Source organism: Chelmon rostratus, chromosome 3 (genome assembly GCF_017976325.1).
Source record: "Chelmon rostratus isolate fCheRos1 chromosome 3, fCheRos1.pri, whole genome shotgun sequence".
Classification (NCBI taxonomy): Eukaryota; Metazoa; Chordata; class Actinopteri; order Chaetodontiformes; family Chaetodontidae; genus Chelmon; species Chelmon rostratus.
In genome coordinates this window covers 1355818-1379465 of record NC_055660.1, presented here as the reverse complement: position 1 = coordinate 1379465, position 23648 = coordinate 1355818, and the positions used below count along the sequence as shown (strand labels likewise).

The 23648-nt window shown below is 43.9% G+C and overlaps 3 protein-coding genes across 4 annotated transcripts; 1 reads left to right on the top strand and 2 right to left on the bottom strand.

Annotated features, from left to right (window-relative positions):
* Positions 1-6928: 6928 nt before the first annotated feature.
* slc25a4 (solute carrier family 25 member 4) lies at positions 6929-9159 on the top strand. The gene is made up of 4 exons (XM_041966756.1): positions 6929-7113; positions 7774-8260; positions 8360-8500; positions 8628-9159. Exons 1-4 carry the CDS (start codon positions 7003-7005, stop codon positions 8783-8785), a joined length of 897 nt encoding a protein of 298 aa, XP_041822690.1. The 5' UTR covers positions 6929-7002; the 3' UTR covers positions 8786-9159.
* A 451-nt stretch (positions 9160-9610) lies between these two features.
* On the bottom strand, positions 9611-16617 carry cfap97 (cilia and flagella associated protein 97). Of its 2 annotated transcripts, none has more exons than XM_041933895.1 (5): positions 16457-16617; positions 14429-15410; positions 13972-14252; positions 10907-11069; positions 9611-10170 (listed from the first exon to the last, which is right to left on the bottom strand). In XM_041933895.1, the coding sequence occupies exons 2-5, from the start codon at positions 15384-15386 to the stop codon at positions 10049-10051; spliced, it is 1524 nt and encodes a 507-aa protein (XP_041789829.1). In that variant the 5' UTR covers positions 15387-15410; positions 16457-16617; the 3' UTR covers positions 9611-10048. The 2 variants fall into 2 exon arrangements, with proteins under 2 accessions (XP_041789829.1, XP_041789830.1); XM_041933896.1 differs by having other exon boundaries at positions 9611-10167.
* A 1718-nt stretch (positions 16618-18335) lies between these two features.
* Positions 18336-23648, bottom strand: ufsp2 (ufm1-specific peptidase 2). The gene is made up of 12 exons (XM_041933703.1): positions 23522-23648; positions 23216-23306; positions 22377-22560; positions 22219-22285; positions 21325-21479; positions 21023-21215; positions 20542-20688; positions 20291-20455; positions 20066-20190; positions 19906-19982; positions 19218-19342; positions 18336-19131 (listed from the first exon to the last, which is right to left on the bottom strand). Exons 1-12 carry the CDS (start codon positions 23522-23524, stop codon positions 19045-19047), a joined length of 1419 nt encoding a protein of 472 aa, XP_041789637.1. The 5' UTR covers positions 23525-23648; the 3' UTR covers positions 18336-19044.

Sequence of the window (23648 nt, the reverse complement as noted above, 5' to 3'; positions counted from 1 at the left end):
CACCTGAATGATGACAGACATGAAAGATATTTCCAGAGTCATTTGAAAGATGAGTAGTTACCGTCTTTGCTTCTAGTTTTCAGTCTGAATACACGACCGACATAAAAGGAAGGACAACCTGTTCACGATGAACCGACACATTTACATACGTACAAGCAGCGGCACACAAAGACACTCTGCAGGTTAAACTGTTGAACAGCTCAGTGACAAAGTCTTCCTCATTAAACACTAATTCCAGATGAGATTATTTCCCAGCTAAAACGACCTCACTAATTTGGGGCTGAGGGCCGTTGAGAGGGTTCAAAATCCGTCTTAAATGGCCTTCAGGTTTGAAGAGGCTGTTGTCTTTCTGAGCGGAGGGAAGAATGGCTGAATGAAGGCCGCACACTTAACGTCTGAGGGACCTTCATCTTCAGGCCGCCACAAATATATTACTCAGTTTGTCTTGAGTGAGCGACCGAGTGGAATTCTTTAACCATGAGAGCGAGGCGAGCGCCGCTGTTCAAAAGCTTCTGCGCTTTGGCGTGAAGACGACGAGGCGGCGGGAGGTGAAGGGAGCTGAAACGCCACAGCAGATGAGAGCTTTTGTTCAGACTTCACGTTGTGTTGCGGGGGGTCGTTAAAAACTCTCAGGGCTGCTTTTACATTCGTGCTAATGGGAATTCCATATCTAACAGGTGGAGGTGAACGTCCTAAACCTCACATTGTTCGTTGTTGTCATTGTTCAAATAAGAGTGAGTCCCCACTCATTTTTAGGTTCTTAAAGCACTGTCACATCCAGAACAGTGATCATTTGACAAACACAAATAAGTTTGAAAAGAGGACACATTAAAATAACACCATGCAATAAAATAATTAATAGAGATGCAATTTCACACACACACACACACACACACACACGATCTCGCTGTCCTCTATTTGGACTAATCCCAATTGTTCACATCCTAAAACCTGAAAATGGACTGTAAGCAAAGTTTACTTTGTCTAATTTATCCAATTTGGGGAAGTTAATCTGTGAGGGGGCTGCATGCACAGCTGCTCTCAGTCCCGACCTCACAGCTGAAGAATCAACACGTTTGAGCCTCAGAGAGTCCCAAACCTGAACAACAGAAACTGTTTGAGTCTGTGCTGTCCACCAGAGGCTAGGATGCATCGTTTCCAGCACATACCCCAAGTCAGACGTCAGACGCAACGCTGTGTTGACTGTGTGATTAATGAGGAAAGTGAACACATATTTAATAAGATTATATTATAATTATATAGAGTATATAAATGTGTGTTTTCTGAGTGCTGACAAGCTGCTCGACTGACCGGCTAAAGCAGGTGCTGTCAGGGGGCTTTTTGTAGAGTTTAACAAGGGAAAGCAATTTCCAAAAGTATAGATTAGCTTTCAGATTCATTACAAAAGAAACACGCTACAAGGAGTTTTGAACTGACTATCAAACAGCTTCATTACTTTGTCATATATACTGACGCCTCCGTGTGACCTACAGCAGCAAATGACACCATCAGTAAGAAGACTGACTATTTCTATATATTAATTATCCTTACTGCCTGTCACCAGGCCTGATTAATGTCAGCTCACGCCAACGTTTTATGGTTGAAGCAGATGGAAATAGATCAAGATCTATTGAGGACACAAGACGGTGGAAACACTTCTGCGTTTGTCCACAGGGGGCGCCAAAATCAACACACAATGAGAGCTCCTAGTAGTTGCTTTAACGAATCAGCAATGCCTGAACAGCTACAGTATAATAAAACTACCTACAGATAATATTCCAACGTGGGCACTGAAGAGTAGATAAAAGATGCCAGACAATATTTGCTTGTCAACTATCACAGCTTGTGAAGGCTTTTTGTAGTCAGCAGAGAGTCTTTCAGGTCTCGTTTGGGGGATTTTCACTCATTCTTACTTACATAAAGCTTCTAGTTCTGTAACAATCCTGGACCATTTTGCATGAGCTGCTCCTTTGAGGTCTACGCACAGACATCAGATGATGTTTAGGTCGGGGGACTGAGAGGGCCACGACAAAAACCTTCAGCTTGCGTCTCTCGAGGTGGTCCATAGTGGATGTGTTTTGGATCATGATCCTGTGGTCAAGTCCATCCTCAGCTTTTTTAGAGACGCTGTGGTGCCTGATTGCAGAATTTGTTGGTTGAATCCGTTCTTCCCTCTATCACTGAAATGTTCCCGGTGCCCCCGGCTGCCACACAAACCCAAAGCCTGATCGAACCACCCCCGTGCTAACAGTTGCAGAGATGCTCTTTTCATAAAATTCTGCACCCTTTTTTCTCCAAAGGTACAAACAGGAGTGAGACAGACAGACTCTGAAGTAAGTATACTGTAGTTCATGTGTACCACAGCAGGAGGTCTGGCAAGTATTCTGTCGTATCTTTGTGCTTGGATTAAAACGTATTTTCATTGTTGAAAAAACAAACTTTTGACATGTGGAGATGTTTGTAGAATCTGGCTTTAGCCTCCATCCAAACTAAAGTCTTTGTTTGCTGTGCTGAAACCATGTTGTTAAGAGATTGGAGGCAGTTTCTTTCAGATTTATTTCATCCATACTGGTGACTCACTGGTTTGTTTAAACCAGCATACTGTACTCCCCCCGTCCAACCTCACCCTTCCTCCTCTTCACACTTGTTTTTCTCTCCGTCTTTCCTCCTCAGCAGATCTGCTCTCATGCTCCTTTCCTCCACGTTAACGTCACCCCACCCCTCTTTCTCATGAACCTCTTTTCTTTCTGTCTCTCTCCCTCGGCCTCCGAGTCGCTCACCCTCCACCCCCACCATGTCCATCCCTTCGTCCCCCACTGACTGCGTGTCTCAAGGTCTTCCTGATTGGTCATGGGGATTTGTCCTCGTTCTCCACAGCAGCGTGTTTATGTGTGTGTGTTTGTCCACCTCGGCTGCTCTGCCACGGCCGCTGTCCTGACGGCGGCCGGGGGACGTCGGCTGCATGACGCAGTCTTTCTCTTTACTCACACATGTGCGTCTCGCTCAAACCGTCCCCTCAGCCTATTTCACATGAATGAAAACAGGACGACAGCCAATAACGGCACCACAGAGAAGAGGGGAAACCCTTCGATAATCTCCTTCCCCCTGAGCCCCGGAGAGCTCAGTCTCTAAGTCAGCTCAGGAGAACTCAGTGTGCATCCAGCCTGCTGGATTTGAAGCAGGAGGATTGAACTAATGTCGCGACTATAAACAGGAGACTCATGGGATTGAGCATTGTGAGGGAATAAACAGCTAATATGATCTTCTTTTAGGTGGGAACTGAGCTTTTTTGACACATAGCCCTGTCGCTCTGCGCTGGATAAAGCTGCTTGTACATGTCAGACATCCAAAATGTAATACACAGCACATGAGGCAAAGTGCATCCTATAAATCTGACTTTACTGTGGAGGCTCTAGTGTTGTGACTTTTAAACAGTAAGGCTGGAGTTATTCTATATTTTTCTTTTTGTCAACAAATGCAATGAAAAGACCAAAACCAGAAGCAAACTGATCCCACTGACAGGTTTTGTTAGTCGTGACCCAGTGTTGGACTGGCTTTTCATTAAATGAACATGGGCCCTGCATTTTGAGTCAGTGCCACATTCACCGTCCCTCCGCCGACAACACATGCACCAAATGTGTGTTAATCCACAGCAGAAAATAGTCCCTAACAAACGCACTATTTATTCCCGCCTGAGTAACGTTTGCTAAAAACTACAGTGCCCAGCTGGTTTAGGAAATCAGTCAGCCTTTTTAAAAAGTGAAACTATACATTTATGACCCAGTTTTTAAAAAATGTGTCTTGGGTGGGGACCAATGGGTCTGAGAGTATTGATAGATGCACTAACACACTGTTGGTTTTGGTCTTTTCCTGGGATTTGTGGACAATAACAAAAATCTAGAACAGCACCAGCCTTGTGATACAGCAACAGAATCCAAACAAACTAGATTTAAATATTCAGAAATGTAAATTTACAAAAAAACAGTATGTATACGTGGGTGTGGTTTCATGAAAAGTTTCAGTCTTCAGTCTAAATCACATGCTGCAGTCAAAAGCAACCAGTGGCTCCACGCTGCTGAGTTTTGACCCTAATATCTGTGGTTTTAACCCTGTCTGACATTCATAATCTCCATTATCTTCCAGTCTCCATTGGTCGGAGGCCTCAGGTCTCAGACAGTAGGGGACCAGAGAATAAAAAGATGCTTGTCACAGTTGCTTCTCACCAGATAAAATCAGTGACTGTATTGGTGTTGGAGCCGTGCGTAACGGCTTTTTATATGTGTGTGTGTGCATGTTTGTGTGTGTGGCGGGGGGTCTAACTGTCTGACACCTGCAGCTCTTCATACTCAAAATGCAAATCCAAGCCCTCACCCCCCTCCACGACCCCTCCCTCAATCCAAGGTTACTGAGCAACGACTTTCGCAAATCTCGATCAGATTTAAATAGAGGCACAAAAAGAGATTCAACAGCACGAAACGCGGAATTAAAGCTTTTTTCTTCAAATAATACGAGACGGAAATTTTCTGGTGAAGATGAGGAGGAGGCCGAGAGACTCTGGATTTTTTTAGATGATTATGACACAAGTGACTGTTAGTGTTTTATAAAAAAAATAATAATAGAAGAAGCACGTTTGCTGATATAAAACTCCTTCAGTCGACATCTTTGTTAACAATGAAATAATAGGTTATTCTACAAATTATAATCTGTGATGATAGACGAGAAGTATTTTAATTCGAAGTTGCCAAAACAAGATCTAAATAAGAGTTTATAAAACCGTCATAAAACCAGGCGATCCCACACAGCTCAGACTCGGCCAGGTGTGAGGTAAATGTGCGCAGTGAAACTGAACAACAACAAGAAAAGACGACTTTTGCTTTAAAAGCAGGTGCCAGCGCGCATCTGCCTCTGATGGAGTGCTGAAGTGAACCGGGAGCTGAATCCCAAACCAGCTCTGCATTTGCAGCCTGACCTCTGACCCGGCTGCTGGGGGTTACTTAAGATTTTTTTCCCTGTGGGGAGCAAGTAAAGTGGTGCATTATTTGTATTGTCGTAAGAGGAGCGTGGAGTAAATTCAGAAAAGCACCTGTTCCGCTGGGTGCCACGGTCGCACTCTGGGTGGGGTGTTGGTTGATGCCCTTTAATGTAAGCCAGCTCTGTAGCGCCACCCACTGACTATTCTAGACAGCACAGCAGCAGGGAGACGGGACAGTAAAACCAGTGTGAGCTTCAGATGAGCCCCAGTCTGTAAGTTTACAACACTATAGAACAAACTGCATGAAGAGAAGTCTCAAAATGTGTTTCATCCTGCAGTGACATCTCCTTCATAAATGATATTAGCTGAAAAATAGTCTACAACTCTGTAAAGTCAAAATAAAATTAAAAAATGTGCGAGTTGATGTCTGATATCAGAGCAACACTCCAGCAGTTGGAGCACAGCCTTCAGTTAGGCCCATTAGCTCTGTCATATCACTATTATTGTCATTATTACTGAGGTTGCATCAGAAGTGCTACTAGTTTGATATTATCCTGTTAGGAAACATGTTGAGACCTTGTAATTTGGCCTGTGAAACAACAGTCAAGCAGCGCCGCCAAGTGGTCATGAGGTGGTATTTACGCTCCTGAGCAGAGGACCAAACAGGTGAAACCTTTAACACCACTGATTTAATTTTGTATTTTCATTTTATCTTAATTTAAAACGCAAGATTATGTTTGTAAAGACGCACGTCTCTGAATGCTTTTCTAAACCCTCTTAATGCTTCAATTTGTTCATGCAATATGTTCATATATTTCTAATATTCATGCATTATTGTTATACTGATCGCTCGATAGTCCATTGAAGGTTTTGTAGTTACATGAATGAAGTCGTGTTGCCTCACTGGTGGGGTGGAAGCTGTAGTACATCATGTCCAGCATCTCTTAGCTTCGTTCTGGATCGGATTGCACTGGATCGTGTTGCTTTTCCGCGTCAGACGCGCGTGCACGGCGCACTTGTAACGTCAAGTCAGCGACAGTTAGGTTTCCGGTACGATCTTTCCCAACAAAATTTACTAAAACTCAGGTTATTGCTTTTTTGGGTGCTGGTGGCACCTTATTTTGAAAGACACAGTCTCTTCCGTCCTTACTCGTCTTACCTCGAGCTGACTTCACGCGGGTATTCAACAGGTGCCAAAAATGAAAGTGCAGCAGAAAATCAGTGAGCTGAGAGGAAAAGAGCAGTCTGAAATAAAACACGAATAAAACAAGAGCAGAGTGTGGCCGGTGATTGCAGTGAATGCTGTCTTTCATTGTTTTCCTTTTATCAGAAAAAGTTGCCCATTCATCCAACCTGTGACCCAGAATCAACACGCTGTATTTCAACCTTAAACCCCCCCGTTGAATGAAAAAAGCCTTAATATTCACTGTGTTTAGCATCGTAAAAGCACGTTTATATGTGAACATAAGGACATGAAGGAGGTCATTGCATCTGTCGGTCAGGGTCATGGGCCTCCTGTGAAGTGTTTAAAATGGTGACTCTGAGTATCTCACAGCTGATCTCGTTGGAGACACACTGGACAGAAGTATTTTCTTCATTTTAAGGCTTCTGGAAACTCAACTGACCCACAAGTGTATGTTTAGGTTGTGGATGAGAGGCTGGGGGCAGCAGCATTTAAGGTAAAATACCTCTTCATGATCGGGATTAGATTAGATTACAAACAAATCCATGTTTTAATAATCTTCATATTACACACATTGTGTCCTTTAAACGTCCCCGGCTTGACTCACTCTTGACTTCAGGAACATGGCGCATGCCTTGAACTTCGACCTCGGATATTTATTCGGCCTCGTTAATCTGTTTGACAAAATGCAAGTCCATCACTCAAAATTCTCGCGATAAATGGCGCTGATATATTAGGAGAGATGGGGGGGTCCTCGTTCACTTGGAGGGGCGTTGGGTTTCCTTGAGGACCTTAGTGAGGTTTGGAACAGCCGAGGGTCTCAAGACTGCACAAGAAGCATCCAACCATGACGGACGGGGTGATTAGTTTCATGAAGGACTTTCTGGCTGGCGGCATCGCCGCTGCCATCTCTAAAACAGCTGTCGCTCCCATTGAGAGGGTCAAGTTGTTGCTGCAGGTAAAATAATTGAACCAATTGTTGCCCAATGAATGGCCGCGTGGTTCCCGGTTTGTGCGTAAATTGTGCGTAAATGTCGGATTACTGATGAACCAAACGAGAAGGTTTTTAACAGAGTCAAAGTCCATTTGTGCAGTTTAAGTTCATGTGGTCTGGTGCGTCATGTCAAGGAGCAAGTGAGAGGTCCAGCGACAACGAGGACACGGTTTTACGCACTGGACTTTGCGCTGTGGCTGCTATATGATGGCGATTCTAATATGTGTGTTCAATAAAATGGCATAGCACTAGTTTATGAGCTATTAGTACGTTTCTGAAGTTGATTATTACTCCAACATAGCAGATGCCAGCAGTAATATTTAGTGAAATTGAACTGCTAAATTTAACTTGAGGTATGTAATCTAATCCACAGCTGATTCTCAAGTGACAGCAGAGCGCATGTGGACTGCTGGGCGCACAGCTACAAGCAGCAATGCCCGGCCGGAAAACGTTAAACACTAAAAATATGAAACGTAATCAGTTATTAAGATTGAAATGCGACACAATAACAGAGAAGGATGCAGGACAAATGCACCTTTACGCAAACGTTTTACTATAGAATCAGTCACATTTTGGGATAGTTCAGCATCTCATTGAATGAGTTTTTATTGTCTTTGCTTCCAGGTCCAGCATGCCAGCAAACAGATCACCGCAGAGACGCAGTACAAGGGAATCATTGACTGTGTGGTCAGAATCCCAAAGGAACAGGGCTTTCTTTCCTTCTGGAGAGGCAACCTGGCCAACGTGATCCGTTACTTCCCCACCCAAGCCCTCAACTTCGCCTTCAAAGACAAGTACAAGAGGATCTTCCTCGGTGGTGTGGATCAGAAAACACAGTTCTGGCGTTACTTCGCTGGTAATCTAGCATCTGGCGGTGCCGCTGGTGCGACTTCGCTTTGCTTCGTCTACCCTCTCGACTTCGCCAGAACAAGACTCGCTGCCGACATCGGTAAGGGCGCGTCTGAGAGAGAGTTCACCGGGCTGGGAAACTGCCTCACCAAGATCTTCAAAACCGATGGCCTCAGAGGTCTTTACCTCGGGTTCAACGTGTCAGTGCAGGGTATCATCATCTACAGAGCGGCCTACTTCGGATGCTTCGACACAGCTAAAGGTGCGCACATCTGGTCCATCTGACTTTCAGGTTTTTATCCTGTAAGTTTGCGTTTATTTTCTCGTGACGAGCGCGTGGCTTTACTCCTCCCTCATACAGGTATGCTGCCAGACCCCAAGAATACGCACATCGTCGTTAGCTGGATGATCGCCCAGACTGTGACCGCGGCAGCTGGAATCGTCTCATACCCCTTCGACACCGTCAGACGTCGTATGATGATGCAGTCTGGACGCAAAGGAGGTGAGTATCCCTCATGGCTGTGGAAGCACGTTTCTATGGTGACGGGTTTAATTTGTTTGGCATTATTACGCATTTTACGCATGCACTCACGGGCATTGCGCGTCATCATCCGTCTCCATTTCCACAGCTGACATCATGTACAAGGGCACAATCGACTGCTGGAGGAAGATCCTCAAGGACGAGGGAGCAAAAGCCTTCTTCAAGGGTGCCTGGTCCAACGTGATCAGAGGCATGGGTGGTGCTTTTGTGTTGGTGCTGTACGACGAGATCAAGAAGTTCACATAATAAACTTTCCCACCCCCCAGTCCCCAAGGAAACCCCACACTTTGTTTAAGTCTTAATTGTTGTGATAGAGTGATAACAGCTTGTGGTGAATTACAACGTGGGCATCTTCCGCCACAGCCCGGGACAGGTACAGTAGGTATACTTGACCCGGGTTACCATGCCTCCTCACAAATCTGTATATATCCCATCATTGAAAAGGCACAGTCTCACAGTGTGATGATGATGATGACGATGTAAAGGATGACGTCACTGCTCCTCATGTTAGTCAGTTTGGAAAGCAGTCGCCGAGGCCCTTGTGTTGTTATGTTGTGACCACTCTGACCCATGTGTCCCACCTCACACATTATTTTATTAAGAATAAAGATTTACTAGTCCCCTCTGTTTGATGCATCTCCCGTTGTCATGGCAACCTGTCATCTGCAGTTAAACAGGCCTTTTTTGCAGCAGACACTTTGACTTTGGCTCCATTATATTAAAGAGTGACGTTAAAATGTGTTCAATGAAGAAGCTCCATTCAGAACACAATGCGGTTAAAATAATTAGGACTTCGGTTAAATATCCACAATCCAGAAAAAAATGACGTCCAGTAACTACGCCCTGACTTCCACATGTGCTAATGAGCCATAAAGTAGTTGAGATGCTTGTACCACAGCACTGAGCCTTTTAAAAACATGCAAGATATTCATTCATTTCACGCACATCCACTGCCCGGACCACAAAGCTAATGTGTTATGACCTGTGTGAGTCAGAACAGGGCTTCCTGTTCACCATTCTGCTATTTAAAGTTGTAAAACAGCACACTGCTAACTAGTGGAACAAGCAGCTTTTTTTATTCAAAACAGAATATAAACAGCATTTTTTCATTGTTTTAAAGCATATTTCTCTATTTGCATCATAATCTGTACAAATGTGACAAAATGTGACAAAGAAAAGCATTTCAGATGAAACATCCTCACTGAAATGATGAACTGTTAACTGTTCTGTCATCATGGCTGCTGAAGCTTGGCCAATATTTCCTACAAAAACACATCGATCTAACTGGTGTGAGGAGTTGCTGCAGTATTCAGAAGCCATGCTTGAACTACTCAAACGCATCACAACAGCTCTGAGCAGCACCTGCTGTATTTCAGCATCAACGAGAGAAAAAAAGTGCATCTTGTTTATAACTGATTAGACTGACTGACTCAGTTTCTTCCAAACTTTTATTATGATGAACGGACACCAAGAGACGCCGCTGAAGGGAAGCAGCGAGCTGCAGCGCTCTCAGCACCAGGCTGGCCGGGCTGCACTCAGTTTTTTTGACCTGGGTACAGGTGTGTTGCCGGAGTCGGGGGAGGAAACCGCTCTGGAGCTGTGGTGGGCGGAACTGACTGACCTGGGACCTGCTGGTTGGACAACAGAGAGTTATCTTCTGATTACCTAACTGCCTTTTCATTTCTTATCCAAAGATAATACACCTTACATTAAATATGTGTATTTCAGACATTACAGGTCATAACAAGCAGGTAGAGTCCAGGTAAGCTGACACACCCGCTGCTGACTGTTGAACCCAAACATGGCAGAAAGCTTATACGAAGCTTAAACCACGAAGAATATTTAAACTCTTTAATCACTACATTTATTTAAATACACAAATAAAAAAGGTTTAATATGACATGAGGAACACCCGTTAATGAATGGGTGATTCTTACCAGTATGAGTCATCCACAGCAGCTTTTTACTGCCTGAAAGTCTTCTTCTGTTAATTAAATCTCTGCAGCCGTCTGACGGCAGCAGGTCAGACACGTGTGATAAATCTGCAGCCTTCAATCTGAGAGAAGCGCCGCGGCGCGCCGCCACGTGCCGATCCTTTTTGTTTTCCTCCATCAAATCATCACATGCCGCAAAGCAGATGCACATACTTCTGCCGGCGTCAGCCTGCTCTTGTGGAATCGAAAACACTTTCCGCTTTTATGCTCTGCAGCAAACCTCTAAAGTTGTCTTAAAGTGAGAATCTCCAGGCTCAGTTTAGTCACACAAATGAAATATATGACCGAGGAGGCGCCTGCTTGGCTAAAATGTGTGACTGAGCCACGCTGTCAGGTATATAAATGATTTAAAAACAGTGTCAGTGTTACCTACCTGAGGGTGTCTTACTGCTGGACCTCGCTGTCTTTGCGGTGGACACACAGATGGGGTACGAAGGAGCTCCCAGGTATCCCACTTGTCGCTGGTAGTCTGCCAGTTGTTCCGTGCGTTTTAGGCCAGGTGTAGGCTTGACGGACTCCAACCTCTTCAGGAAAGCCTGAAGGGAACACAGCGGCAGTTTTTACCTGGCAGGTAGCTAATAAAAACATATTGGAAATGCTAAATGTTCGAGTTAGCAAACTGATTTTCAGGATAACAGTCACATTCAGTTTCAAAGATGTTCACATATATATGAAGTCAGTGTCACACACTTTCTTTCATTTTTGATGGATGGATAACTTCCTCAGGGTCCTTCATAATATAAAACCCTGACTCGAAAAATTGTGAGACCTGACCACAGCTTCCTGAAGTGTTCCTGAGTCCAGGTATTAATCTCTTTATCCAATCATGTCGCTCCATACTCGCTGTGAACCACTGAGCCTTTCAATCATGATGCTATCACCTGTTACCAATCAGCCTGTTTACCTGTGGAATGATCCAAACAGGTGTTTTTGGAGCGATCCACATCTTTCCCAGTCTTTAGTTGCTGTATCAGATTCAGAATCAGCAGATATTTACAAAAATCAATGAAGCTGATGAGGTCAAACCTTAAATATATTGACTTTGTGCTGTTTTCAGGTGAGTTTATGTCAGAAAAGATTAGAAAATTAGTATATTTTGTTTTCTTTATGCTTTATTCAGCGTATATACTCTTAAAGTCTTCAGTGCCTCTGAGTGTGACTCACTACAGGAGTCTCATGTGACCAAAAAAGTTCTTTCCAGAATTTGATTTATAGCCACATACTGCATTTTACTTTTGAACCACAACATGTTTATACCATTCACAAAAGACACAAGCATCTGCCTCAGAAATAGAGCACAGTCAGTCTCCATCCTACAAATACCAACTAGATTCTGAAGACAAAAAAAATATCTGGTGCTTCACTGCAAACACAACCGAACAGCATGAGGCACAACAGCATAGGCAAGTCACACTCCCACATGCACGCTGTGCAGAAATCCTTCAGTGAGTTAAAACTGCACATGAAGCAAGACAACGAGCAGTCAAGAGACTGTTCAACTGAAGTTCACAAGTCCTCCAGGGGCCATGAAAAGGCACTGCGGGCCTCTATTTCCAGTCACACCGGTCACCTCCTGCATTCCCAACGCATGAATCACTTTGAAATCTCTTCACACTAAATCTATATTAATATTCCCTGTTTGATAGGAAAACAGTATTTAATGTGTGATTGACCAATCTTGACACACACAGAACTACGTCTACTCGTGCAGGACAAACGGGGTGTGTTCCCCGTGTGATGTGTGGGGTGGATACACCGATCACACGGCAGATTCAGTTACTTCACTCTAAGAATAGAGAGGGCACAGAAAAGCACTCCTGACGGCGTAGAGAGATGGACTCCAGGGAGAAAGAGAGAATGGCCTGTCCTTAAAATGATTGGAACACATTAAACTCAACAACCGCGACTGATCTGAGATCTCTAATGAGCAAGAAGGACAAACATACGAGACAAAACCAGTGGAGAAAAGAAGTTTTCTGTCGACACTTAAATAAGAGGAGACAAAAACTCTGTGCTTGCTGCTAGTTCTAATTTCCTGAATCATGTCTGAACACTGCTGCTCGTCTCTTCCTGTGTTTCTATCACAAAGTGGTCAAGCAGAGTTAGTAAAGGGGGGTAAGAGGCTAACTGTCCTGTAATGTCACTCTGTGGTGCTGCTGCAAGCTCGCCACCTGCTGCCATCTGTCCAAGTCCATCCGTGTCTGCTTTCAGGGGTGACGCTCCGAGTCTGACACCCACCACCAAGCACCTCTCAAACAAGTATCCTCAAATGAAGGTGCACGCCAGGAGGCAAATCTCTATCAGCGTAATGAGTGATAAAACTCCAGGACATCACATATTAGAAAAATATGTTAATCAATAAAAAAAACTACTTAAACTGCAGATTCTCAAAGAAAACTATATTCCAGCTGATTAAAACCAACTACAAGGACATTTCCTAAAAAATCCATCAGTGTGTGATTGACCCGACGTGCAGACGTGTTTGAGCAGATCACTGACGCAGATACACAGTCGACTGGATCAAAGCAACCAAATGCATCATTTACAGCCCTTTTTGAAAATTTGGTGATGCTTGAGAAGCTGAATTTTATGAGAATATGTCAGGAGGCTATAATAGAGATGAAGGCGTGGTGTTATGGAAGTGAAGCAACAAGCCGCGTTCATTTCTGTTGGCACACAGTTTATCCTCACTGACAGTGAACCAAGAGAAGAAGATTCAAAGAGCCGCCAGCAGCTACGTTTTTCACCATCAGGTTAGATCATTAAGGACTTTTCGAGGTACCTAAAGCATACATTTCCAGACATCACATCAAAATTATTAACATAAATGCAATTGCAAAAAAATATGGATTTTTTTGGAATATAGATTTTGTTGTCACTTGTCACTTTATTTATTTTAACAGCTGATCAAATTAATTTTGATTGTTTTGATCATGATTGTTTAATGCTTGTTCATTTCTGCGCCAGGAGACAACAAAACAAATATGACAATGAGATCGCTTCATTTCAAATACTGAAAGATTCATATCAGTGATTGTGTGGATGAAACATCAGATCATGTTGACAATCAAGCGCTTTTGAGGAGTATATTCCTAACTTTAAAAAGTTAAAATCAAGCATTTCCAAACTGAAAATTCATCACCACAGACTCGTTTCAAGATGAATTGTCCCTTTCTCTTTGTTAATAACAGGTACAGACACGGGAATGACACAGGTCTGAGATGAAGGACTGACTTGGACTCCATGGACAGATGGTATAATGCTTGGACACTCCAAACTGTGGTGGAGATACGAGGAGGTGCAGTTTGTGTGCATGTGCTAAACATCAATAACACTCAGCTACAGATAATGAACCATGAAGTTAAAGCAGAGTGACAGGAATTAAAGTTTAGCATCTCCACTAAAATGAGTATTGATAACTCAGGAGGCCAAACTCACCAGGTTCTCCCTCTCAATGCGTTGCTGCTCCCGCTGCCTGTTGAGCGCGCTGTGAGACAGGCGAATGAGCGGCGAGTTACTGGCCGCACGCATTTTCCTCCCCACTGCACTTCCTGGTCTGGGCCCTGGAGAAAGGCGCGAAAGTTCCCGAAGGAGTCGCTGGTTCTCGCGGTCGATGGATCGGACCTCATCATTGGTGAACGAGTAGTTCTTCCGGTTCCTCCCTCCAGGACAGCAGAAGACCAGCTTACCTCCGAGCTGACTCTCTGAACTGAGAGAACCTGATGGGTGAAAAGGACACTTGTTGTTATGGTATCTTAAATCTGCCTTTTAAAAGAGGGTTACTGTGTTTTATGTTTAAATTGCGGAGTGTGGTGGGGTTGTTTGTTCACCCCACCGAGCACATCATTAACATAAAGCAAAGAGCAAAGCAAACATGAAGCACCAGCTTACTCACACTCCTCCACATCCTGATCCGAGTCCTCGGCTTGATGTGTGTTGCTGAGGCCACTGGAGGGCACACCCTCCTCCTCCTCCTCCTCCTGTCGCTGCTGCTCTTTAAGGCTTCCCTCTTCAGCCTCTGTGTGGTTCAGGCCCAGAGACTGGGGAGGGCTGGAGTCGGGAGAGGAGAGGGGGCTCACATCTGTCACTGTGTCGTCTGACTCCTCTGTATGGCTGGCAGGCACATCCCCAAATCCTGCCGAGCCCACTCGGATCCTTCTCGCTCCGGGGGATGAGGAAGACTTGCTGGGCCTGGGAGGGGTGGGGGAATCTAAACTCCTTCTCCCGTTGGTGCTGCTGTAGGAGCTCTCTGAGTCTGCGTCCACGCTGGCTTCAGTTGAGGTGGGGGATGGACTTCGGGCGTGCCGACTTCTGATCCGTTTTTTATGACATTGTTTATTTCTCCGTTGTTTGGCGTTGGACGGTAATGCTTCTTCCTCAGACTCGTCTGGACTCTGGCTGTAAACATCCTGATAATCTGCCTCTCTGGCCTCAGCCAACAAAGCCATTAATGTTCCATTGGGCCTTCTAGAGCGCAAATTAGAGTCTTCCTCACCGTCACTACTACTGCTAATGACTTTATCTGACGTGCAGGCGACAGAAGATGCGCCGGATGTCTTCCTCCTCTCGTCCTCTGACTGACAGCTGTCCTCTGTCCTTTCTGCTCTGCTGCTGCTGCTGTTCTCTTCTGGCTTCAGGTGTTTTTTTGTCCCATCAGTCCTTGGGGACACACCAGCTTTTGTATTTTCAGTCTGTTTCGCATGTAGCCTCTCAAGTGCTGGGGGGCCCTCTCTTTCACCCTTCAAGCCTTTCTCCATCTTTTTCCCTCCATCTCTGCAGACGCTGCCCTCGTCAGCGTCACTGTCGAAAAACGAATGATCCACTTCACCTTCTAGATCACTGTGGTTGAACATGGCGGTCTTCTCCAGCGACTCAGCCTATAAGGCAGCGTTACATTGAGACGTTAGATACTAAAGATTAAAGATGTTTGGATTTTTTTTTCATGTTTCAACCCACTTCATACAAATTATGTCTACTTACTGTGGATACTTATGCTTACTTACTTAGTTACTTTCACTACTCCATTACTTATGTTTAATTTTTGCTAATATCCATTACATCCATGCAGATTTCTTGAGTAGTATTACTTTTTTTTTACTGAAATATTTTTTCTACTGTGCAATTGTCCAAAATACTGTATTTTATTATCCATATCTTACCCATTCAAACATTTTTCCATTTCAAGGCAAAATTATTTTAGACTCTTCTGTGAATAATGTACATGAATACAGTTGATTTTATTTTGTATCCTGTTTTATTGTCTATTAGCTCTTCTTCTACAGCTCCTTTTTTTCTTGATATTATTGCTGTCTTGACAACTTCATTTCCCTGAGTGAGCTCAATAAGGTTTTATCTTATCTTATCTTATCTTATCTTACATCATAGGTAATGATTTTTCAAACCTGCAGCTGTGTCTGAATTGAGACTAACTGTTGTTTTCTATCACTAAACTGACCCACTGGATTTCATTCAGTTCCATACACCATGAAAATGAGTTAACAGACTCCAGAAACTTGATTAAGTTGTGAAATCCAAGTCTGGATTCATTTTTCTGACATGATCGTTATGAGTTTGACCTCCTTTACCACATACGAATAAGGTAACATCGTCAAAAACTGATTCAGACACGATGCAGATGTTTTCTGTGATAAATTACACACTTCAAGCAGGTTGCAGGAATTTGCTAATTGACTAACAAACCATAAAGGGCTAAAACTTAAAACACATTGGCGTGTAAAGTGTGTTGCTTACAGACTGCCAATATACCTCATCTGTAAACCTTTTACACACCATGAAGGCTAAACATGTTGTAAACCTACAACGCACACATTCATCTTGGTAGCTAGCTAAAGAAGCTAGCATAACTTAGTCTACCTACATGTTCAGATTAGCTAACTTTAGCTGTATGGTAACGGTTTCTGACCTGGGGAGGGCGAGCAGCACAAACAGTGTCCCAGCAGAAGAACAGCAGCTTCTGCTTCTTTACGGAGGGAGGAATCCGTCGAGAAGACGAACAAACTAAACGCAAACCTGCATTTAAAATAAATTCACCGTTAGCGAGCTACAGCTGACTCCTGCGGGAGCGACATGGTGCCTGGTTACTATGCGACGTCACTTCCAGGCAACGGTTGCTGAGCTGCAGAGCTGGGCAGTGTCTCGTGCGTCAAGCGTGAACTAAATCAGATTAGTTTCATAATAATTGAAGAAAAAAAAAAGTTGGAAGTGAATAAAAATTATTTGAATTAAAAAAGATCTTAAGTTCGACATTTGATTTACAGGAACTCAGCCGAAATACAAGAAAAGATTTTTATTCTTTCATCCTGTTTAATCCTGAAGTACTTTAACTAAAGATAAGATCCACTTAGAAGTGTTGATTCACTGAAGAAACACAGCTGAAAGACCTTGAGTTGGGATTACAAAAATCGTTTAAATGTTTTTATCAGTAATAATAAAGTAATTTTAGTGAACATATAAATAATATTTTTACTAAGAAAATCCCTTGTAAGTTTGAAGCCCTGTACTTAGGAGACATTTCAGTTTATAACTGGACCCTAAAAGATAACAAACTGCTGTTAATGCTTTTGGCAGCAGGCAAAAAGCCTATCACTAGAAACTGGACCAATATTGTACAGGATATTTACACATTGGAGAAACTGACATTCACCCTCAAAGGCCATAGGGAATCCTTTTTTTCAAGATCTGGTCAAAATGGACAGAATAATCTCTGTGAAATGAATTTGATTGTCATATGAAAGGTTGTCATGCCATACATTCCTGTTTAGGTTTGTGTTAACAGACACACTTTGATGTGGTTTTTTTTTCTTTTCCTGATGTGAATAATTGGAGGGATTCCTTCACTCCTGAACACGTTATATTTGTGCTGTTATGTTACTAAAATCCTGGATTAGCATTTAACGGTCCTGCATCCACAACGCTGATGTGGACATCAAATTGTACCCAGAAGTGAAATTCTGTACCATCTGCTTTTCCAAATAAAACTTGAATTGAAAAAAATTTTTAAAAAAAATGCGTAATTTTGATTTGAGTCAGTTTTGCACTTCTGAAATTGATCCTAGCAGTCACAACTTCTGAAAAATGTATATTAAATGAAAAGGCCTTCTGCTGTAATGGGTTAAATGTATTTGAACTCATTTTGAATGTGCACAGAACTCCTCATTTTCTTTCATAAACTGCTGAAGTTAATTTCCCAAACAGCTCGTTAGCTTTTAGTTTACAGAGAAACCAGATAAAAAGTGACGCTGCAGTGGTTTGACTCTTTCAGCTAAAAGTTTAAAGCACTTTAACACAGAAAGAATAAGGACTGGTGCAGGAATAAACAGGAGGTCATTAGTTTTTCCTCGGGGATCCATTATGCCAAAGTAACTGCTCCCCCTAGTGCACACCCATTAACAAGAGGGGGTATTATCCAAAGGCGCGTCCCCTGACACTGCAATTTGTCACGGGTTCTCTCTTAATGACATTGTTAGACCTAGAAGTGACACACACCAATGAAATGCCAACGTGCTGGGACAATGGGACCGGGGTGCATCTATAGCACAAACCTGTGTCTGGTCACTGTCATAGAATTTACATGCCAATGCAGGATGGCTGGAGATGGGGATTGAATGGGGGCATTTCTGTCGCTGTCCCATGCTTACACAATCAGCCCATGGATGAGAAATGACAAAGAGCGACAATAAGTTTCTGCAGTCTGAGCTCCGGAGAGCTTTAAAGAAAATTCACATTTTATTATGGCTGCTGGTGAGAAAAGTTTCCACTTGACTTCATCATTCATCACATCGTTCAGCGTGGATGCTCATGACAAACACACTTTTATTCCATTTGTCCATGTTTGGGGTCTGTGTTGTCTGGTTGGCTGTGACAAGGCTTCGACTAAGTTATTCTATTGTCTATAAAATGTTAGAAAATATTGAAAAAGGGCCATTAAAAAGTCTTCACATCTCTTGTTTTATCTGAGCAACAGTCCAACAGTCTTTAACATCAAAAATGATGAAGAAAAGTATGAAGACCTCATAATCTGAGCAGCTAAAATAAGAAAATATGACATTTTTGCTTGACAACTGGCCAGAGCAAAGAAAAGATAATCAACGAGCTGCTTTTCTGTCGATTGATTAATCCATTATTGAACAAACCGTTTCTGCTCTACGCTGTAACTTTGAAACATCTGAATAAGGAACAAAAGAAAGTTGAGGACACGGTAAAATATATTGTACAGTTTAATGTTGAGTAAAATCAGCCATATGGTCCAGCAGGAGGAGCAGGAGGAGCAGCATGGAGTCAAGGCCAAGCTTTCCATCACTCACGGTGGGTTAGTTTGTCTACTGGTGACATAAAGTAATGACAAAACTCTGAGGACCTCGATGAATATTAGATAATGGCACGTACAGAAAGGACAGTACATGATATGAGGAACACAACATCACTTCCGCCTCCAGTTGTGTCTTTGTTGTTGAGACAACACTTTATATGAGACTTAAGAAACCTGCGAGCTCAGACGGTCTTCGGCCTCTGAGGCAGACACAGATTATAATAAGCTGTTTGATCCCAAAAATCTGGTCCTTTCCAGCCACACCAGCCCTGAAAAAGACAACATAGAGAACAAGCCGCAGTCAGCACGGTACAGCACACGAAGACGTGAAGACCTGTACCTTACAGAGACTCACCTTGTCTGTGATAACCTGTAAGTCCTCTGCTCCGGTGTAATGTGGATCCAGGATGAGGTAGCGGATCTGCCCGGTGGTCTCACTCCATGACACACCCAAAATAGTGTGAGCTAAAACTCCGCCTCCTGCAACACAGCAACAACTCACCTGAAAAGATGCCTGAAATCAGGATGATGGCAGGGTTACGCAGTAGTGGAGGAAATACTCAGATCTTTTACTTATCATCCAATCATGTGCTGACAAAGTGTTGACCCTCGCTCCGTCCTCGCTGTGAACCACAGAGCCTTTCAATCATGATACTATCACCTGTTACCTGTTGTCAACCTGTTTACCTGTGGAATGATCCAAACACTTCTCAAGACATGAAGGAAAACTTCATCCTTCAGTTTATCTCAAACATTCAACACATCTGGAGATACATGGTTTTAGTACAATACAACATGATTTTAGTATAATATTTACCTCTGAGTAGTGGAGTAGAAGTACTGCACAAAAGCTGCACAAAATGGAATTACTCAAGTAAAGTACAAGTACCTGAATTCGTACTTCAGTACATCAGTAAGCATCGGTTTGTGTTTATGCTTCATTTCACTGAGTGTGTGAACATGAATGACAGGCTGGGCGAGTGTTGGTGTTTAAATGCTCGTGACAGAGTGTGGCAACACTTCTGAAATAGTTCTGAGCTCACCGATCATGACGGGAGTCCCTTCAGTCAGGAAGTGGTTGGCCAGCTCTCGGCCTTTGGAGGCCAACTCGGAACCTTGACTGAAGAGCACAAACATCAGATGAACCCAGACGACGCGTTCATCGCCACACAAGGCGCTACACACAGGCGTCACACAACACACCTCACAAACATGATCTTGGATGTGACCTCGAGCAGCTGGTTCAGAACAGCCTGAACCTCGATGGATCCGATCCACTGCCGTGATCCGACGAAGGACGCTTGTTTGTCTCCAACGTCCACCAAAGCCTGGAGAGGACAGAGCCCTTTAAAAGCAGCCACTTGGACTCTTTCAGCATACCGTGATGGTTACGTAGTGCATCGTGCATTTAGAGGGCCGCGGCTGTACCTGCTGGATCTCCCTGTGGGTGGGCACGGGCCGCTCTGTGTAGCCTTGCTGCTGGAACCAGGAACAGATGGTCTGCAGGGAGCGATAAGCACAGCCCCAGCCATTGTCCTCCATGTGGTCCTGCATGTAGTGGTGGTAGCTGTAGATCCCCTGGACCAGGTACACCTTGAGAAAAGACAAACCAGGGTAATTAATTCCTGCAGAGTTCATCTCAGCATCCATCTGCGACAGAGTGGGACTTTGGTGATCACCTTTCCATTGTCCAGGATGGGATGTGTGAGGACCAGGTGGGGGTTTCGGAGGTAACCATCTTTGTAGGGCTCATTGGGAAAGTGGTAAGCATTGGCTCTTCTAAAATAGGGCCAGTCCTCTGGCAGCTCGAACTGTTGATGCAATGCCTACGTAGACAGAGATTTTGTGTGGAAATGAAAACTTATGTTGGGGACCTTGAGCATGAAGGCATGAAAACGCACAAAAAACTTTAGGCTGATGGGTCCAGCAGTAAGAGAGATCCCACAGGCACGACCCCCTTCAGGTGAACGTCTGGAGGAGATATTAACATAAACCAGGTGCAGATTCAGTGCTCTGCTTTTAACTAGTGTTTCATGCAGGTCTGCTGCCTGTTGGATCAACAAGTATTCACCTCCATGCTTCATGCTGTCAGCTAACATTACAGCAGAGTACCTGTAACGTCAGGGAGCCACGTGATGCCTGTTTGTTGGGGATTCTTACCTTTCGCTGTGCCTCTAGCTGGCTGTCAGGCAGTCCGGCTGGGTAAACCACCGTCACGAGTCCTGCTGGCTCTGGCAGGAGGAAGTGGAGCAGTTCAGGAACCAGCAGCGTGGTGCCCTTCATGTGCTGCAGGGTCACTTTCTCCATATCGTGCAGCTGGTGAGTCAGCGCCTCCATCAGGCGTTCACAGGCACTGCAGCGACAGAGCAGAAACCTTTCACAGGGAGGGGCGGTGCAGAACCATCCACAGCAGCGGGTTTGGTCAGTAACATAAAGCCGAGTGTGTTTAAGGTGAGACGTACTCTTTGATTGTGTCATTGCAGGTAGTTCGGACGACACAGTCCATGGGAAGGGTTGCAGACAGGAAGTGGGATTTCTGGACTGTTCTGCTGAGGATCGGGGCCGAGGCAGGGCCGGGCTTTGTCGCCTCCATCATCAGACGAAGGTTGATGATGCTCTGAAGTGTGAGTTTACATTCAAGCACACACAGACACCAGAGAGACAATAAGGAATAAGTGAATGTCCTCAGGTTCACAGCTGAGACAATTAGTGGATTAATCGATTAGTCGATCGTCAGGACATTAATTGGGAACGGTCTTCATAATCAACTTATCGTTTGTCACTTTTTTGACCAAAAATGCAAAAAACATCACTGATTCTAGCTTCTCAAATGTGAGTATTTGCTGTTTTTCTTCTCTGATGGGAAACAAGACGTTTGAAGACGTCACCTCGAAATTCTGTTCGTGCTTTTTTTGTTGTTTAGACTAAACATTTAACCTGCAGTGTAGGTGACAATGAACACCACCAGGCACTGAACCCCCACTTTAACACACAAACCTGTTAGTTCTGTCTGTGCAACATGAACTGAGAAACAGTAACAGTGCCTGGAGTTAGAGATTCAGTCAACAAGTCCTCTGCTGTGATATCATTTTCCATACAGACAAAACTGAAGATGTCTTCAGGACTGTTAGTGAGATAAAACCAAGGTGTCACACTGGACTCTCGGAAACTGCGAGAAGTTTTACAAACCAAGCAATTAGTCAATTACATCTACAATGGGAAATACTGCTAAGATGCTGTGGCAGAAACCAGGTGGTTCACCTGGTGAAAATAAAAAAAACGTTTGTTATTCCCCTGTTAGCTCAGAATTATGCAAAAAATGAACAAACACGCTATCAAACCATGTCCATACACACCGCTGCTGGGCTCTTCTTGCTTTTCTTTTTTGCAGACCTCTTGCCACCAATCTCTTGTTCATCTGTCCTGAAATGAATGGAAACCACAATTCAGCCAAACAAACAAAAGAAAACAGGATTCCCAATAACAAAGAACAGACTTTAAAAAGCAGACTTACTGTATCCACTGATGTACGTCTTCACACGGCGTGTTTGGAGTCATTTCTTCAGGTGTGGCATGAACACCTCTGTTTGGCCAAATAATAACAGGACTGTCACAGACTGTCAGAACACAGGATTCAGATCTCACCTGAGAGCGAAGTGTCTCAAATGTGCTCGAGATTTCTTTGTGCACAAGTCGGGCTGAAAGAAGACAGACAGTGTTAGAGCTTTTTCACATGTATGTTGCATGTATGTCATTTATTAGACACCAGTGCACATCATTGTATACAGCCCTGCACTTAATCAACATGAATTCATCTTTAACTAACAAGCACAACCAGAATCCTCCTGTTCCTTTGTTTCACGGCCCTGCTCTGCACCTGGCTGCAGGTAGAGCAGCTAAAAATGCCATTCCCAAAATACATTAAACTCACATTAAACCAGCAGGGGGAAGCAGGGCTGCAGGAGGTTTACTGTTTAAGGCCAAATAAGTAAATTAAAATAATGGGACATAACCTACTTCACCAATAATATTTTATTGTTACGTTGAGGCAAGATACTACAATTCTGAAGTTGCTCACGGTGGGTGTGGTTGAACTGGGCTGCTTTATTTTGAAAATCTGGGCTAACGGTCCTGCAGGTAGTGTCAGGCGCACCTCTCAATTAGTAATAACTCAATGATGTCACAGCAGAGAAGGAAACAGCAACAAGGAGTCTGAGCCCTGTAATCAAAATAAGGCTAATATATCAAAATAAGGCTAATATAATTAAACTGCTCCTGGGACCCATTAAACCTTGGGGTATCTTTGGGAACAGCTACGTCAGACACATCGGAGAGAAACGTCCGTGAACGCACCATCTGTGCTGTCCAGTCGACACTTGAGCTCCAGCGGCCCCCTGACACGAAGGACGGTCCCTGTGTCCGAGGACTGAGGGTCAGCAACAACCTGAGATAACACAGGACAAGTGATTAGCCTGGAAGAAAACTAGTACACAGACTTTAGAGCGTTAACGTACAGACATTTCCTGCTCTTTTTGACAGCTAGGAAGCAGCTGAGGAGCCGCTGCCAGCATGCTAACCTACTAGCCAACAGCGAACTGAGTGTCACATAAAGCTAAACACAAAGAGACACGAACGCTAGTTTATCTGCTGTAAACTCACCATCGTGTAATGTTAAATCACTTAACTCTGTGCTGTTGTCTGAGCGGAGGCTGACATGATGTGTGTTAGAGGAAGTAAGAACGTGTCTCTGGCTGCGGCATTCTAGTGGCCCACACTGACCCCGCCC